Here is a 16,962-nt window from a genome sequence, read left to right as displayed (position 1 = left end):
CTGTGTAATTATTTGTAAATATGACCATTCAGTGTCAAATAAATCCAATTGTTAATGTATGTCCCATATGTAGTCAGTGTCTCGTGACAATACTGTTATTCATAGTGCAGTTTTATTATGAATTTTCTTTTTGTACATGAAACAGTTTGCAAATAACCATTACAGGATTTGATACCTATATTTCAGTGTCAAGCAATTGTGGTGGGATTGATGTCTGCTGTGGTTGCCATAGCAATGGTGGCAGTGACACAACAAGAATTTAGTCTTAGTCACACACTGCTTCTATGTTCCTGCAGCATCATTACCTCATCCATAGCCAGCCTTTTGTTAGGTAATATCACTTCATAGCTACAATTTATAATTGGTGGCCCTATATTTTTAATTATTGTAGTGTCTGAGCTAGGAGTAAGGTTGATACAACTTGTTTGAATAGTCATGTTGCATATTGGCCAACACAAAAGTAAGAAACAGGAGTAAAGCCTTAAACAAACTAGTCAGATCTTTTGAAGGATATGAGAATTTGTAGATTGTCTGCAGTCATGAAACTGTGGAAAATAAACTGGACCTATCATTTTGCATTTAAGGATATATACAAAATTCAATACTGAAACCTATCACGTTGAAGATCAATTCTTTGATAGAAAAATAACACTGAAATGGATTTAAGGAAGTTAGTTGCCTTGATGTTGACTAGATTCATCTCAGAACATATTGTAACATGTTTCATTACTGAAGATGCCGTTCGGATTGTTAATTGGTTTGTTTAACAACCTACCAGTCTCGGCTACAATTAATTATAATAATGTTACGTGTTTCCACACTTAACAAACCCTACAACCAAATCTCTTCACACTATCTTCAAGAGTCTTGACGTATTAATAACGCGGGAGCTATACAAGTCTCTGTGAATTACACACTCCAAATATAATTGTACTACAGCACACACAATGTCTTGAAAGCACACAAAGTCTTGAAAGCACACAATAAGTCTTCCACTCGCTGACTTCTTAGTTACCGCACACTGTCACATAAAATCTTGTAACCACGCCTTCGGGTCTTCTTACCGCGACTGCTGCTATATTTCAACTCAACTCGTAGGCAGTGTGGTTCACTTATATAGTTGCAGCGCTTGCCTGTTATGTAATCGGTACTGCTGTTGGCTGGTGCCGTGTCGACAGCGGTGTTGCGTGCCATGTCACAGTGCGGAGGAGGTGGGGGATGGAGCGCTGACTCACCCGCCACGTCACTGCTGGGTAGGGAGGGGTTCTCCGTTGCGCAACATGTCACACTGCTCCCTCCTTAAGGCTGTTCGTCCTGAATAGCCTAACGGTGCACCCCGTTCCTTTTCTTTGGAGGCTGTTCTTGCAGCATCTTCTTTTTGTCCTGCTACTGTTTCTCTTCTCCCCATTGCTCTGCTTTCCAACCGCTACATCTCCCCCCCTTTTATGGTTGCTCGTCTCGAGCAGCTCCATGATAAGGCACGAGCCGGTCCAGGTGTACAACCAACATTCTCGACCTAGGGGTCTTCTGGATTCGGTATACCACATCATTTATCCGGGTCACTACTTTGTAAGGACCTTCCCAGGATGCTTGTAGTTTTGGCGATTTCCCTTTCCTGCGCATTGGGCGGTAGAGCCAAACTCTGTCGCCTTCGTCGTAACCTGCGGAGTTGGCCAGTTTATCGTACCGAGTTTTCATCCGGTCACTGGCGAGCTTCAGGTGTTGTTGGGCATAATTGTGGATGTCGTTACAATATAGTCCAGTGACTGGTTGTATTTAAAAAAAATAATAAAATAATGAAGCTATCCCTGTAACAGGCTGTGGATGCCTGTAGGGTTGTGAGGCATCAAGGCTTACACATTTTCTAGGCAGTCGGCTTAAAAGTTATACATGTGTACTTCCATTAGACCAAGAAGGCTGTTACTTGAAGTTTTAAGTCTAGAGGTTGGTTGGTGAGGCCATGTTTCTGAATAAATAAGTTTGTATTAGTAAATACACTGAATTTATCAAATATAGAATAGCTTTACAAAAAGTTTATCAAAATGCAGGTATCATTGTGAATGTACATAAGAAAGAAACAATTTAAAATACGAAAATGGTAGAAGAATATCATTTATATATGGTGTAGTCAAGATACAGCCAAATATTGGAAGAAATAGACCTTCTGGATGTGCAGAAAATATTTTCTAGAAGAACAGATAAGGTTGTAAAAATCCAGAATGTAACCTGATCAATCCAATCCTATCTCTCTAAGCTCCATTTTGACATGTCCACCCACCTACGTCTTGGTCTTACTAGTAGTCACTTTCCTACTGCCTTTCTCACCAATATCCTATATGCATTCTTCTTCTCCCCCATTTGCGCTACATGCCCTACCCATCTCATCCTCCTTAACTTCATCTTTCTAATTATACTTGGCAAAGAGTACAAGTTATGAAGCTCCTCATTATACAGTTTTCTCCAAACTCCCATCTCTTCATCTCTGTTCGATCCATATATTCTCCTCAGCGCCCTTTTCTTAAATGCCTTCAGTCTATGTTCCTCCCGTATGTCAGAGACTAAGTTTCACAACCATACAGAACCACAGGCAAAATTACAGTTTTGTATATTTTAATTTTTATGTTTTCAGACAGCAGACAAGAAGATAAAAGCTTCTGGATTCAGTGGTAGCAAGCATTACCTGAAATCAATCTACTCTTAATTTCCTCCTGAATGAGGTTCTCATTTGTTATAGTCATTCCCAAATATCTGAACTCTGCCACTTTTTCATAACATGTTAGCTGTCTTTATGTTATATTTCCCTGCATTCTAGTGACAAGAGAGCAACACATACTTAGTGCTCTCTGTTTTTATTTCTAGACCAACCTCCTTACTAGAGTCAGTTAAAGTCTGTGTGTTTCTCTTTACTCTATGTACTATATTATCACCCAGTAGATTCATGTCATCAGCATAGAACAGCAGCTGATGTGTCCCACTTCATTTCAGTCCCACCTGGTTTTCCTGGACCTTCCTAATGGCATATTCTAAAGCAAAGTTGTAAAGGAGTGGTGATAAAGTATCTCCTTATCTTAGACCATTCTGAATAGCAAATTTATCAGACAAATTTTTACCTATACGGACTTTACTATAAGTTTCATTTAAACACATTTTAATCAGCCTAACTAATTTCATGGGTACCCCAAACTATATGAGAATATTTTACGATACTTCCATCCAAACTGAATTACAGGTTTTCTTGAGGTCTATGCATAGCCGACGTACTGTCTCACTGTACTCACTTTTTTGTCCATTGCCTGACGAATGCAAAAATCTCATCAGCAGGTAATCTGTCATGTCAAAACCCACACCGATGAACCCCAATAATTTTGTCTGTAAATGGACTTATCTGTGAGAGAAGGATTTTGGTTAAAATTTTGTATGAAGTTGATGGCAGTGACATCCCACCATAATTACTACCCGGTTTTATCACCCTTGTGAATAGGTACAACAGTAGACTCCTTCCCCTGATCAGGCAGATTTTCCTTATTCCAAATAGAACTAATTAGCTTACAGATCTCAGAATGTAATATTTCACCTCTTGATTGAATCACTTCTTCCTCAATTTGATCAGTACCTAGCGACCTGCACTTTTTCAACTTTGCAGTAGCAATTTCAACCTCAAAAGGGATAGGATCAGATACTACCAGCTCAGCTATATGTATTTCTGACTGCCTCACATCACTGATCCTGTGTACATTCAGCAACTGAGGGTAGTAGTTCTTCCACCTATTCAAAATGCTGTGGGAATCTGAGAGCAGATCACCATTCTCATCCTTCACTACTAGGCTGGTAACCCCTCTTAAAGTCATTTATTCCTCTCTTTGAAAGAACTGAAACTGATATTGCATCTTTACAGACATCAGTGTAACATGTAAAACATTCTGCTTTTCTATAATAAGAGACTGTATATTTTCCTTATTCAGCTCTCTTTCATTAGATTCAGTTTTAAATTTTTTTTTTATTGTGTGTGAAATTTCCTCATTGTGGAATGTTGTCTGTCCTATAATTAATGAGTAGTGAAGGCAAGACCGGACATAGCTAGTGGAAAAATATGATATAGAAATTATTAGTGTTTGTCCGAAAAGTAATGTCAGTGATTTTATTGTGAAGTGACTATATGTCGCAGCGCGCTCAGACCAGTTGGGATCGGTGGAGGGGGAAGTCGGCTTATGAACACACGGTCGCTTAGTTGTCTCCGAACTTCCTGAGAGTGATGAAAGGCTTTTCCGTGAAACTCGTTTTTGTCTTCCGTGCAAGCCGCAATGCAGCGCTCCTTGGAGCAAAGGATTGCCATCAAGTTTTGTGTGAAACTTGGCAAGTCTGCAGTGGAAACTTTACCCATGATAAAGACGGCCTTCGGTGACGATTGTTTGCGGGAATGTCAGGTCTACCGGTGGCACAAGACCTTTTTAGAAGGCCATGAAGAGGTCGGCGATGAAGTCCACGCTGGACAGCCATCAAGAAGCACCACCAATGAAAATGTGATGCGTGTGAGAGAACTTTTGAACTCAGACCGTCGTTTGAGTGTTCGTTTAATGGCACAGACATTAAACATTCCAAAAAGTACCATTCACGAGATTGTGATGAGCAAATTGCAGATGCGAAAAGTGTGCACAAAGCTGGTGCCCAAAGTGTTAACGGACGACCAAAAATCGCGCAGAGTTGAAATGTGCCAAGAACTTTTGGACTTGTGTGAAAGTGACCCTCACTTTTTAGACAGTGTCATCACAGGTGACGAGACTTGGGTGTTTGAGTACGACCCCGAAACAAAAAGGCAAAGTGCCGAGTGGCACACCTCGGCATCCCCTCGCCCAAGAAGGCCAGAATGAGCAAGTTAAACATTAAGGTCATGCTCATTGTGTTCTTTGACATCAGGGGGCTCGTCCACCATGAGTTTGTGCCACATGGTACAACCATCAACGTCAAATTTTACGTGGAAGTGCTAAAGAGACTCAAACGAAGGGTTTATCGCAGACGATGGGAAACTTCACCATGACAATGCGCCAGCCCACACCGCCTTCCTCGTGACCCGCTTCCTGACCGATTCAAAAGTGCCAACGGATCCCCAGCCGCCCTGCAGTCCTGACATGGCTCCCCCAGACTTCTTTTTGTTTCCGCGCTTGAAAACTCCCATTTAAGGACATCATTTTGGGACAGTTGATGAAGTCAAAGAGGCTTGCACCAAAGCTCTAAAGGACATTCCGGAGGAGGCCTACCATGACGCCTTCGATGCCTGGATATCTCGCTGGAAGCGATGTATCGACGCAGAAGGAGCCAATTTTGAAACCTCTTAATGTGTTGTACCGATCTAATCAATAAATGTTTTTAATCGACTCACTGACATTACTTTTTGGACAAACCCTGTAGTATTAATGCTTTATACAAATACTAATGATTTTACAGTGTTAATTCTTTGCTACCTCTTGCAGGTTTTATTACAGCAACTGTTATAGTTGTTTCTCGCTACTTTAATGTCAATCCGGACAATGTGGCAACTCCTATTGCTGCAAGTTTAGGTGATATCACATCATTGATTTTGCTGTCTTGGGTTGCCTCTATATTGCATGATGCAGATGGTAAGAAACATCAGAATATTGTATTAGAATATTTTAAATATAGATATTTTAAAGTAAAACTTCTACTTTGCTGTGAAAAGGAAAACTATGAGTTTCAGCATATGTGTAAGAGTTTCTCCCTTATCCATGAATGATTTCTAGCAATGCCTATACTTAGTGACTGATTAAACCTAAAGTTTCTGTTTAATTTCTTCTAAATCTTGTCCATATCACAATGATATGTGAAAAGCAGTGTTGTAATGTGAAGTGAAAGTGGTTGTAAGACTTTGATGAATATGGTGAGGTTTTCAAATGATACTTTATTCACTTTAATTAGTCAGTCATTCTTAAATTTATTTATAACAGAACATTATATTGTTTGTTTCACATTATGATCTGTTAATTAAGATATCTGATCATACTACTTCCTACAATATAGAATACGTTCTTTCTGATATTGTAGAAATTACTTTCATCTTATCTTTAATATTAGAAAAGTTCTGTATGTTGCTTTCCCAGCTTCTTCATTTGTTAGGATTGCTATTATATATTGGTGCATTCTTTGCATATGGAAAAATGCCATTTATTGCAGAAGCACAAATCTAAGGCACCAACTGCTACAGGTCACATATAAAAGGAAGTAATTTCATTTTCAGATAAATTTTCCTGGATTTCATCTATCATTATTGGCTGCTATATTCTTGTCATACCATTCTGGGTTTTTATTGCCAAGAAGAATAAATACACACACTCCATCCTCTACACTGGGTGGACACCAGTCGTAGTAGCCATGTTAATTAGCACGTGAGTAAAATGGTTTTGTATAATGAGGGAGCTTTCATATGGTAAGAAATATGTCAGAACGTGTTCAATAAAATAGGTAGTATCGCGCAGTATAAAATTAATTAAATATAAAGAACTTAATTTCATAACCATGTTTATATCAGAAATTAAGAAATATTGTATTGTTATATACAAGTTTGCCTTTCTTCTTTATATAAAAATTCAGTTGGTAAGGTAAAAGGTAAAGCTGTTCCTCTGCTTACTTAATTAAGCAGTATGCCATGAAGACATTTATGGGAGTGGAGGTGTAGCTCCACCAGTCTTGATCTCAGCACTAGATGGAGATGAATGGTCAGGTTCATGACCCTGCTGCTTTACCCCCTGGGAAGAAACCCCTGGTACTCAATGTACAGGAAGCTGTGAAGCAGAGAAAATCTCTTTCCAGGAATTGAGCCCCAGTTGTGCACCCCATAAGTCAGTCACTATACTGACATCTATTCTGGCTCTGAATTAAGTTGGTTCATGTCATACCAAACAAATACCAAAATTGACAAAAAAATTAATTTAATTAAATTAATTCATAAGTGCTTTATTCTATAAATGGCCCATGTATGAGATACAAGTTTTCCTTACTGCATATACAGTTTTCACATTCCAGCTCAGCACAGTATGTGTTTATTTTCATCACATGATACATACACTATATTCAGAAATTATGATGAACCTAGCCATCATAAACTGGTAGAAAAGTGTAATTTCCCACTGCCCTTGTGTATTTCCAGCCTGCAAAGGAAAGATTCCCCAGATTTAGGTCCAGTAATGTCATAACTCTTTGCATTGCTGCATAACATGTTTTTATGACTGCCTATTCATAGCCATGATATGATTTAAAAGACTAAATGGAGTACTATCTTCTGGGATATATTGCCATGTAGTCTGATAAAAGTAAACCGATGTTTCAGAGGAAGATATCCCCTCCATCTTCAGGGTTGAAGAATAAGCCAAGCAAGAAACAAGCATGAAAAGCATGAAAGCAGGTGGCGAGTAGAGCTCTGCTTGCAATATGTTCCTCAGAAACGTTGGGCAATTTTCAACAGACTACATGATGTTATATCCCAGAAGATAGTACTCTTCATAACCACTGCTGTGAGAACCTCAAATCCTACAAAAGACGAAATTATTTTTCATTTAATGAAAAGCAAAACAAAAGGGGGGGGTTCAGCTGTTCACCCCCCAAAATAGTGTGGCCTCATGCAGCCGCCCATGCTGTAGGACTGTCCCTATGTAGACACAAAAATTTTCAAGAACATTGCATGACCTTCCTAGAATGATTTGCTATTATGCTCGATTAAACAAGTATATGTGTGTGTGTGTGTGTGTGTGTGAGAGAGAGAGAGATTCTTTAAACAAAAAGATAAATGTGGCTATTGAAAGACAGAGAGCATTGGTCTACAAACAGAAGAGGTTGCTTGTCAGTTAAATACAGGGAGGATGAATGAATTAATTAAATGAGATGTCTTGATTGTTGTGAGTCTCTTCCTGCTGGTTATTTGTTTATGCAACATAATCATATGTAAGGAAAATTGATATCGTTTTAATGTAGTTCTGATAACTTATTTCACAGCTACCAGTACAAGTTTCTCTTGGGGAAACAATATTTCACTTTAATCCACTTCTTTGCAGTGACTGCATTTTATGGCTCTCAAGAATAAACACTTCTAAATAAGTAGCTAAATAAATCTGTGCATTACTACCAAAAGTTTGTGTTTATACTGCTTTATTTTTATTGAGCAATAAAGAAATTTCAGAGTGAGCCTCCAGATATCATTACAGTATTTAGGACTGAACTGTATGTTTTACTTTTCAGTTGTCTGTATAGTATTCTTAGTTTCCATATACATATGGGTAATACCAGCTTCCTTCAAACTTTCATAAAGATCTGCTTCCAGTCTGTGTGTCACATCCTTCCTTTTGCAAGTTTTTAATTTCTCTAAGGAATTTCTTATCATTGAGGTGTGCAGTGATATTTTTCCTTGGCTCATACCAAATAGAATCACTGCTGACAGAGTATATTTGCAACAGCTAGTCAACTACCATTGTATTTTACCTAACACTAATTATTGTATAGTGTAGCTCCAAAATTATCATGAAAGATTATGCATGTAACTCATTAAGCATTTGGTTCTTATAGCTGTGTGTAAAACAGTAAAAAATGTTAAATGACTGAAATTAAGATAACATTTGCCATGATATAAGGAACTGCATCTTGGCTACAAATATGTTACATAGCAAAAGGATTAAAATACCTGGTTCAGCCATTAATCATAATTGTACATGTCCAGAAGTTAGTACGCTAAGTAAATAAATTAGTATGATTAATCAATTGACTTTTAAGGATGATCATTTAATACTTTGATCAGTCACTTCACATTTTACCAGTATGTTTATTGAGAACATTAACAATAGTATTACTGTATGATCTTTGTTTCATGAACATGTGTCTGCAAGATCCAAAGGAAAAATTTGATTTTTTTAATAGATGAGTCAGCACTGTACAAGTATTATATAAAAATTTCTCTCTTGCCTCTCAGCTTGTTTTGTAAATATATTTCCCCTTCTCTTATGTTGTTGATGCTTCAAGCTGTTTGTCCAAATTCAGTGTCGTGTTGTGCGAAGATCATCATTGCACGGTAGTTACTTAAAGTGATAATGGAACAAGAAAAATGCTCTGTTTTTAATACAGTTCTGGTGATGCTGCAGCTGATTTTCCCAGTTTTTCTTATTTGTGTATCTTTTCCTTACTTATGTTGGAAATACTTCCTTATCTGTTTCTGCCAATAAAGTCAGTGTCATTTCAGAATTTACTATACAACAAAGCTGAAATTTCTTGTGGCTAGTTCTCAGACTTGTTACCAAGCGGCCTGTGTTTAAGCCCTCACCAATCCATGTGGAACTAGTGGTGGACAAAGCTGAATTGAGGATATTCTCAAGATTATGCCATTTATTCTTCCATCTTCTCCACCATAATCTTATTATTTATGGTACTATCATTGCCAAGAGGACCATATAGTTGATACAACATTTGTAGCTTAACTGCTAGAAACGCTGTTTCAACCATTTTGGCTATTTCTGATCAATAAACATTGCAAATAGCAATTCCACTGTTTGCAGGATTTTAGGTAATCTTTTATCTTGCTTTTTATGTTTCTCATATCTGTTTTTGCCCACAGTAAGTACTTCTTACCTTGTAATTCCTGGCAGTCAAGCATTGCAGAGAATTCAAAAGAGTTCATTTTAATTAAATCATGATCATAGGTTGTCAGCAGGAATGGGAGTTTGGTGAAAAGCTGTGTTTAAAGCAATTGTTTGTATTAGAGTATAATTATGCTCATGAGATTAATATCAAATTGATTAAAAATGCTAGCAGTGAAACATGGTACATTTTAAATTATGTCATGTTCATATTCCATTGCAACTGTATTTTATTGCCATTTTGTGTAGGAAGTTAATCCTTTTCTCTCATGTGAACATTTCTGTTCTGAATTTTTTCAAACTTTCAGGCTGAAGAGATGCATGTCATAGAACAAAATAGTTTGCCAATAGCCTTTAATTGCTACCATACTATTGGTGAAATATATCATAACTAATGTGGGGGGGGGAGTTAATGTGTAAAAAAAACTATATTTCTTGTATAGATTGCTTTTAGAAATAGCCTGACACTCATGACACAGGTGCTTACTATCTATGGTCAATTAAAAAGTAGTCAGTAATTAACCTCTGCATGAGGACATAATACCCTCAATTTAATATTTTATTATGCCTCGTTATCCTAATACCATTTTATGTTACATTAAAGTTCACATTTGATTCTTGAAGCAAAACCTCCATTCTTGCAAATCTCCTATAGTGTAGCACAGTTCTAAAAAAAGAATTTACTGGTAGTTTACTTCTCTTGTGTCATAGTTTATTTAATGGCATATTCTGAACTTATATTGCAGAAAGAATGATTATTGTTAATGAAGTATTAGGTAGTGTAGGTAGTGTAGAGCAAAGCAGTCAGTTTTCAGACTGAGAATCATATCAAGGACTCTCAAGTGCTATGTAGTCATCCTAGGTACTCACCTGTGACATTTAGTGGTGTGGACTTCCAAGCCAGAAATCTAACCTTTTTTTTCTCAGACATTTTCAGGAATATAACCCATGAGATCAGCAAGGTCCTACTGTTGCATGATGTAAATGGTAGCTCTCAGTGCAGAGATATGTATTTAGCATTCTCCTCTACATGGACTCTTGAATTCATGTATTATGCATAATTCCTCTTCTCTACGTTTCAGGTATACAAAATAATATGGCATATGTCTGTTAAAAATACTTCTTCACTTTTTAGGTAACTTGGAAGTACAGGATGCTGATGTGATGCTCACAGATGGTTCAGCTAAAGTTTGAGCTCCATCCTTGCTGCAGGTTAGCTGGACTGATCTTGGACATCTTGATGGCTAAATATAAGGATCTTGCTGTGTATCAACCAGTCATCAATGGGGTGGGTGGAAATCTAGTCTCAGTGCAAGCCAGTCGTCTCTCCACTGAACTCCACAAAGATAATGAGTTGGGGACATTGCCGCCTACGGCACGTATTTGTATAAGCCCATTAGATGCCTTTTTTTCAAAACGTAAGTACAATAACTTTATATTTTTCAGCCAGAATAATCTGGGAAATGAGGATATGGAAGCACAAATTTCTGAAGTTGGGTTAGATCCTAAAAAATCTTCATTAAGTTTTAATCATGTTACTCATTAATAGATAAATGCTATAACTTTTTTGTAAAGACATTAAACATTAATTGTATCTTTTTCTTAGAGCATAAAGAAATGAAATGTTAATACAGTCTCTCTGGTTTTATGTTTAGAATGGGCTGTGCCATAGCTCAAGCGGTTAGCCGCTGGCTTCCCACCGTGGCAGCCCGGGTTCAATCCTGGGTCTGGCCAAGAGGGATTTGTGGTGGACAAAGTGGCGCTGGGGAAGGTTTTCTCTGAGTACTTAGGCTTCCCCTGTCAATCTTCATTCTACCAATTGCTCCAGAATCACCCTCACCTATCATCTGGGGCTGGTACAATAGGCCAGAAGTGGCCGCAGTACAAGGGACTTAGTCCCACCCCACTAGCAATAAAAAAATAATGTTTATAATTCAATTTTTAATTCATATAAAAGTAATTTGAAATAAAAAATAGCATACTTTGCTTCTTTATTGACACTATGAGCCAAGAAAGCACACGGTCATTCATGACACAACAGATACGATGAAATTTCAGTTTAATGTATTTCTTGTGAGAATGGACTTTAACATTAAACTGAAGAAAATCTGAAATGGAAGAGATTTAATAGTGATATTGTGATCATAAAAACACTGTAAATTGAGAAGCATTAAATGGAGGCTCCCCTGTATTAGTACTTCTTATAAGTATTGCAAAGAAATATCAGCTTCTTTTGGTTTTCTATCATAAGTTGTAATAAACAGAATTCAGTAACCATCAAAGAGTGTTTTAAAGATAATAAATTACATGTGAAGGAGGAATATGACCAGTTTAGCCCAGCCTTCTTATTTTTCTGCATGGATTGTTAAATTAAAATCTATATGTCAGAAGGTAATTTATGGGCATGGCTTAAATGTTAATATTTTGATAATAAAATTAAAAACCTATAGTTGTTCTTCTTGCTCAGAATAAGGACCAATGGATTGTTCTTATGAACGTGGTAATGAACCTTTTGGTTCCATAGAATGTTTAGAAATTTTGAATAGGTAAGCCATTGACAGCTTCTCAAGAAGGACTTAGTTATTCTATATTTAGGCTTTGCAATCTTCCTAAAAAAAATGGGTTACAGTTCATGTTGTTAGGCACATGAGTGATGATGTTAAACAGTACATTCTTGGCTGTACTGATAGTTCAGTTCAAACAGGTGACTTTTTGCAGTGAAAAAGGAAGGAATAAATAAATTCAAGAAATTAAGTCAAGGTTTTATTCTCATTTCTTACAGAACAGTATGCAATGACTGCTCGGGTGCTAATGTTGGTCGTTGTACCAGGTCATTTAATATTTGTGTATGCCATCAGATATTTCAAAGAAGGAAATGCTTCCCCCACCAAAATCTTCATCTTTTTCTATCTCACAGCTGCCTTGGTCCAGGTAAGGAAAGTAAGATATTTTCTTTCATGTAAACAAATGCACAGTATCTCAGATGGAAGTGACTCCTATCACAATGAATGTTAATTTTAATGTGAATGAAAATGAAAGAACATGCAAAGGATTTTAAACTGGAAAACAAGTTGACTGAACTGTTATCCACGTGGCCCTTTACTCTGAAGAGAGTTAGTGGAAGCTGTAATGGACTGAGGACACTAGTCAGTGTGACTGTGATCTGCAAAGTGTAGTTATAAGTAATCTGATAATATGGTCAATAAATCCAGTATCTATTCAAAAACCCTGTCGATAGTCACTCCATGTGACAGCTGGTGTCAGAAATGGTTGGATTGGTCATGGCATTAGATATTGATCGTTATACCACCACACTGTGAATGTGGAACAAATGATGGCATGCCTGCTGGCTAAAATAAACAGAGGAGATGAGAGAGGAAATGAAGCCTAACCAAGTAAAAATAGATGCCAAGACAGATGCCAGTCTAAGGGAAATGATGGCTGAAATAAGAGCCAACAGTGAGAAGTTTGAGGTCCTCTGAAGTATTCTCGTCTCCTAGATGGACATCACCAACTCAGGACGGGCCCTTCAAGAAGAAGTAATAGTCAAGATGGATGCCCATCAGGAAAGGACTGGAGCTAGTGTGAATGCCTGGTAAAAAGAGACAATGGCCTGCCAAGAAGCGATGGAGGCCTGTCTGGAGAGTTAGGAGCCAACCTCAGTGGTGACAGAGTCCATAGGTGTGCATGAGGTGATCCCTAAAGAAAAGACCCGCAGTGAAAACTGTCAGAGCACTGAAGGAGTGGTATGAGGACTGGTATCTAGCCGTCACGCACCGCCAACAGCTGAAGAAGTGGACCTAGGGAAGTGGTGGGTCCCAGAAGAAATTGGCCATTGCCTGCAGACGGATGACCCACTGTGCAGGAACAGCACAGCATAAGGTCGTGAATAACCAACAGTCCAACAGAGATGATGGAAAAATTGAACCAACAACAACATTGCAAGAGGAACCTGAAAGGACAGACGTTCAGGAAGTCACATTGTGTTGAACCAGAATACAACAGCAGCATCAGGAACCAAGATCTAAAAGAGCGATTACATCAGGGAAGCAGAATAAAACTCAGCGAGACCTTTAGGCAGACTGTAGAGCCAGAGATCAGAAAGCAAACAGTTGGGACTTCACAAACAAATGCATTCCCACAGAAGCAATTGTAGCAATAACAGAAGAGCTGTATTTTCTGTTGGTTCATGCTGAGGGGTTATGAGAAGGCCAACTGGAGCAAGAAAGTGAATTGTAAGGGAGTCTGTGAAGAAAAGACTAGGAGGTTGATTTAAGATGGTCACCAGCAAGGGACCTAGTCAGAGAACTGTAGTTCTGTCATTGTGAGCTGTTGCTGTTATAACTGGTAGCTGAGGCACGGAAATAGTTCAGAAACCCAGAATAAGGGGAACGTCCAACGTTGAAAGCCATTACCAGGCAACAGCTAGTGGAAAATGTAATAGACTGTGTGTGTGACAGTGATCTGTAGATTGTAGGTACAAGTTGTGTGTATAAGTTGTCAATAAACCCAATCTCCAAACCAAACCCCCATCTACAGTCTACCCCTACATGTGACAATATTATGCATCTTGTATGTTCAACAAAGCACTATTTATAGAAGTGTGATTTCAAGAATATACAAAGGAAATTCTCACAGTCTGCAGCCTCTTTTACCTATCAAAATGTAGTCAATAGATTTTTTGCCTTAGTGAGATGAGAAAATTCTGTCCTTCAGTGCTCATATGTAGTTACCATTCATTTGAATTTTCGAGTCCTGAATTCAGACCAAACATTTTCACTGCCGGCATGGCATTTGGCATGATTCTGTGCCTACCAGTATACAGTCTCAGTACTGAAAGTGTCATTAAGTAACCGACTTAAAAACATTCCCTCCACATCACCCCCTCAAAATAAAATTCATGAGACTAATTTCAATATTGCTCATCCATCTCATTCTTTGTACTGAAAGTCAGAAATTCCAAGAACTTTCTTTCTCCATTTTAATTCTGCATGCTTTCTTTCTTGCTCTAAGGTTGCCTACTCAATGTGTGATGTACACTGAGGGATGATTCAGACAAAGATTAAATGCTGTTTGTTACTTTGGAAAGTAAATAGAATTATAGTATTCAAATTAAATAATAAGAGTTTTCTGAATCTAGTCTTTTATTAATTTCATTGTGAATCCTTTGGTTTCTTAGTATTCAAATTAAATAATAAAAAGAGTTTTCTGAATCTAGTCTTTTATTAATTTCACTGTGAATCATTTGGTTTCTTATTGCTGTTCTCAGATTATAAAAAATTATTTTATTCCATATCCAGATGTATGAATGGAATTATGATATGTAATCTTATTATTAAAATATCAAATTTTGTGAAGATTTCTTCATGACAAGAAAAGAAAGATATTTTCATTTCTGTTCATTTGTAGCCACTTCAATAAAAATAAACACTTACAAGCTTTAATATGCCATTTGAAACTCAGAATTCAGTGTTGATGTTTTTTGCTGTGTATTCAAATTTCCATATTGCATTGAGATCAGCTTCTGAGTGACTACTTGGTGTTAGAAAGATCACCTGGTTAAAGCACATAACAGCTTCACACAAATGTGTTATTTATATTTGACAATATAATTCAGCTGTATTTTCTCTGATTTTCATTGTAACAGTAAAACTATCAAGCCATCTCTGTAACAGGCCATGAAGGCCCATAGGGTTGTGAGACGTTGAGGCTCCCACATTTTCTAGACAGTCAGGTCACATGTGGCAGTGATGTCACCCTTACATGCCTTTCACCCCCAGAAAGATTCCTGGTACTCATTTCTGTTAGAGGCTGAGTCAACCCTAGGGCCATAATGTAGCTGGAAGGATTAGACCAATTGAAAAATCCAATGACCTCATTGGAATTGAACCCACAACCTTCTGGCTTGTAGCGTAGTGCCTCAACCAACTATGCTGCCATGTGCCCCGCAGTATTTAATATTAACATATTGTGGCATGAAATTGTGAACTGTGTAAGTGTAAGAGTGAGTGTGGAATAAATTCGCTAGATCCAAACCCGCTTGAAGTTCTTCGTCGCGTGACAAACACCCAACACATGACAGTATTATATTTCTGAGGTCTGCTACACTTCATTATAAAGATGTGTATTGAAAGTTTTTGAATATTTTGAAATGCCTGCCATTTCTAAGTATATGCCTATACTATATCAATTTTTTAACTATGGAAAGTTTTTGAATATTTCAAAATGCCTGCCATTTTTAAGAATATACCTATACTGTATACTGAATTGTATATTTTGGATAAAATTGAATATTGAAGAAAGTCGTCTTCTGGGTTTAGGCGCCGTGTATTCTTCGTTTTGGCCGACGTTTCGGAGAAACGTATCACCTCCATCTTCAGAGCAGTTGAATGGCTTGGAATGCAGAGAGCAGTAGCTGTAGTGATAGGAAGTGAAAGGCGCTGCTTATATACAAAGTAGGCTGGGGGGGTTGGTTAGGGAGAACGGACCAATAGGAGCAGTGGAGAGCGATTAAGGCCATATGTGGTGTTGTGTGCTAAGGGAGGGGGGGTAACGGCCAGTGAATCCAGGAAACTTGAGGTCAGTAGCACTAGGAAGTTGCGGTAGACAAGAAGAACCGGTTGGTTGGGGACAGGCTACTGACGTCAATGACGTGCTTACAGGGGACAGGCTACTGACGTCAATGACATGATGAAGAACTGGTTTGGCTTGTTGGATTTTTCTTGAGGGAAGAGATGAGAGGCTTCCATGATTTGTTGAGTCTGAACCCTGTTTCCTTGTTCAGATGGAGCTCGATCTCAACGGCCTCCATGATTATGCGATCTAGGTAACGGCTCTTACTGGTGATTATGGCGGTTTTGTGAAACTGGATACAGTGGCCTAGCTCGATGCTGTGTTCAGCTACGGCTGACTTGTCCAGATGTTCTAATCGTAGATGCCGTTGATGTTCTTTTAACCTGGTGTCCACAGAACGGCCCGTCTGCCCGATGTAGACCTTGCCACACTCGCATGGAATTCTGTAAATTCCCGGTGTCCTCAGTCCCAGGTGATCCTTGACAGGCCGGAGGAAATTGGATATTTTCTTTGGGGGCAGGCCAACTGATTTGATGTTATGTCGGGACAGCACTCTGCTGATCCTGTTGAATATAGTCCCAACAAAGGGCAAGAAGGAGACAGTTTCTCTGTGGTCATCATGTTGATTGCTGTTGGGATGGCAGTTGAGGGCCCTGTGGATCTGCCGGTCGTTATAGCCATTGCGTCTGAAGATGTCCTTCAGGAACTCCAACTCCACATGCAGACTCTCTTGATCACACAGAGCTCTGGCCCTGTGTAC

General features: G+C 38.3%; 1 protein-coding gene across 5 annotated transcripts in view; it reads left to right on the top strand.

Moving 5' to 3' along the window:
- The window catches only part of LOC111872684 (solute carrier family 41 member 1), a 40,808-nt gene that overhangs the window by 22,365 nt on the left and 1,481 nt on the right, over positions 1-16,962 (top strand). For all 5 annotated transcript variants that reach the window (XM_033754784.1, XM_023866802.2, XM_033754783.1 and 2 more), the window contains 5 exons: positions 187-331; positions 5,469-5,615; positions 6,251-6,398; positions 10,842-11,047; positions 12,412-12,560. In XM_033754784.1, coding sequence (XP_033610675.1) covers positions 187-331; positions 5,469-5,615; positions 6,251-6,398; positions 10,842-11,047; positions 12,412-12,560 — 795 coding nt within the window. The remainder of the gene's footprint in view (positions 1-186; positions 332-5,468; positions 5,616-6,250; positions 6,399-10,841; positions 11,048-12,411; positions 12,561-16,962) is intronic.

The sequence above is a fragment of the Cryptotermes secundus genome, unplaced genomic scaffold (genome assembly GCF_002891405.2).
Source record: "Cryptotermes secundus unplaced genomic scaffold, Csec_1.0 scaffold102, whole genome shotgun sequence".
Classification (NCBI taxonomy): domain Eukaryota; kingdom Metazoa; phylum Arthropoda; class Insecta; order Blattodea; family Kalotermitidae; genus Cryptotermes; species Cryptotermes secundus.
Note: the sequence above shows the minus strand (reverse complement) of the source record. Positions and strands in the feature narration are given on the sequence as shown.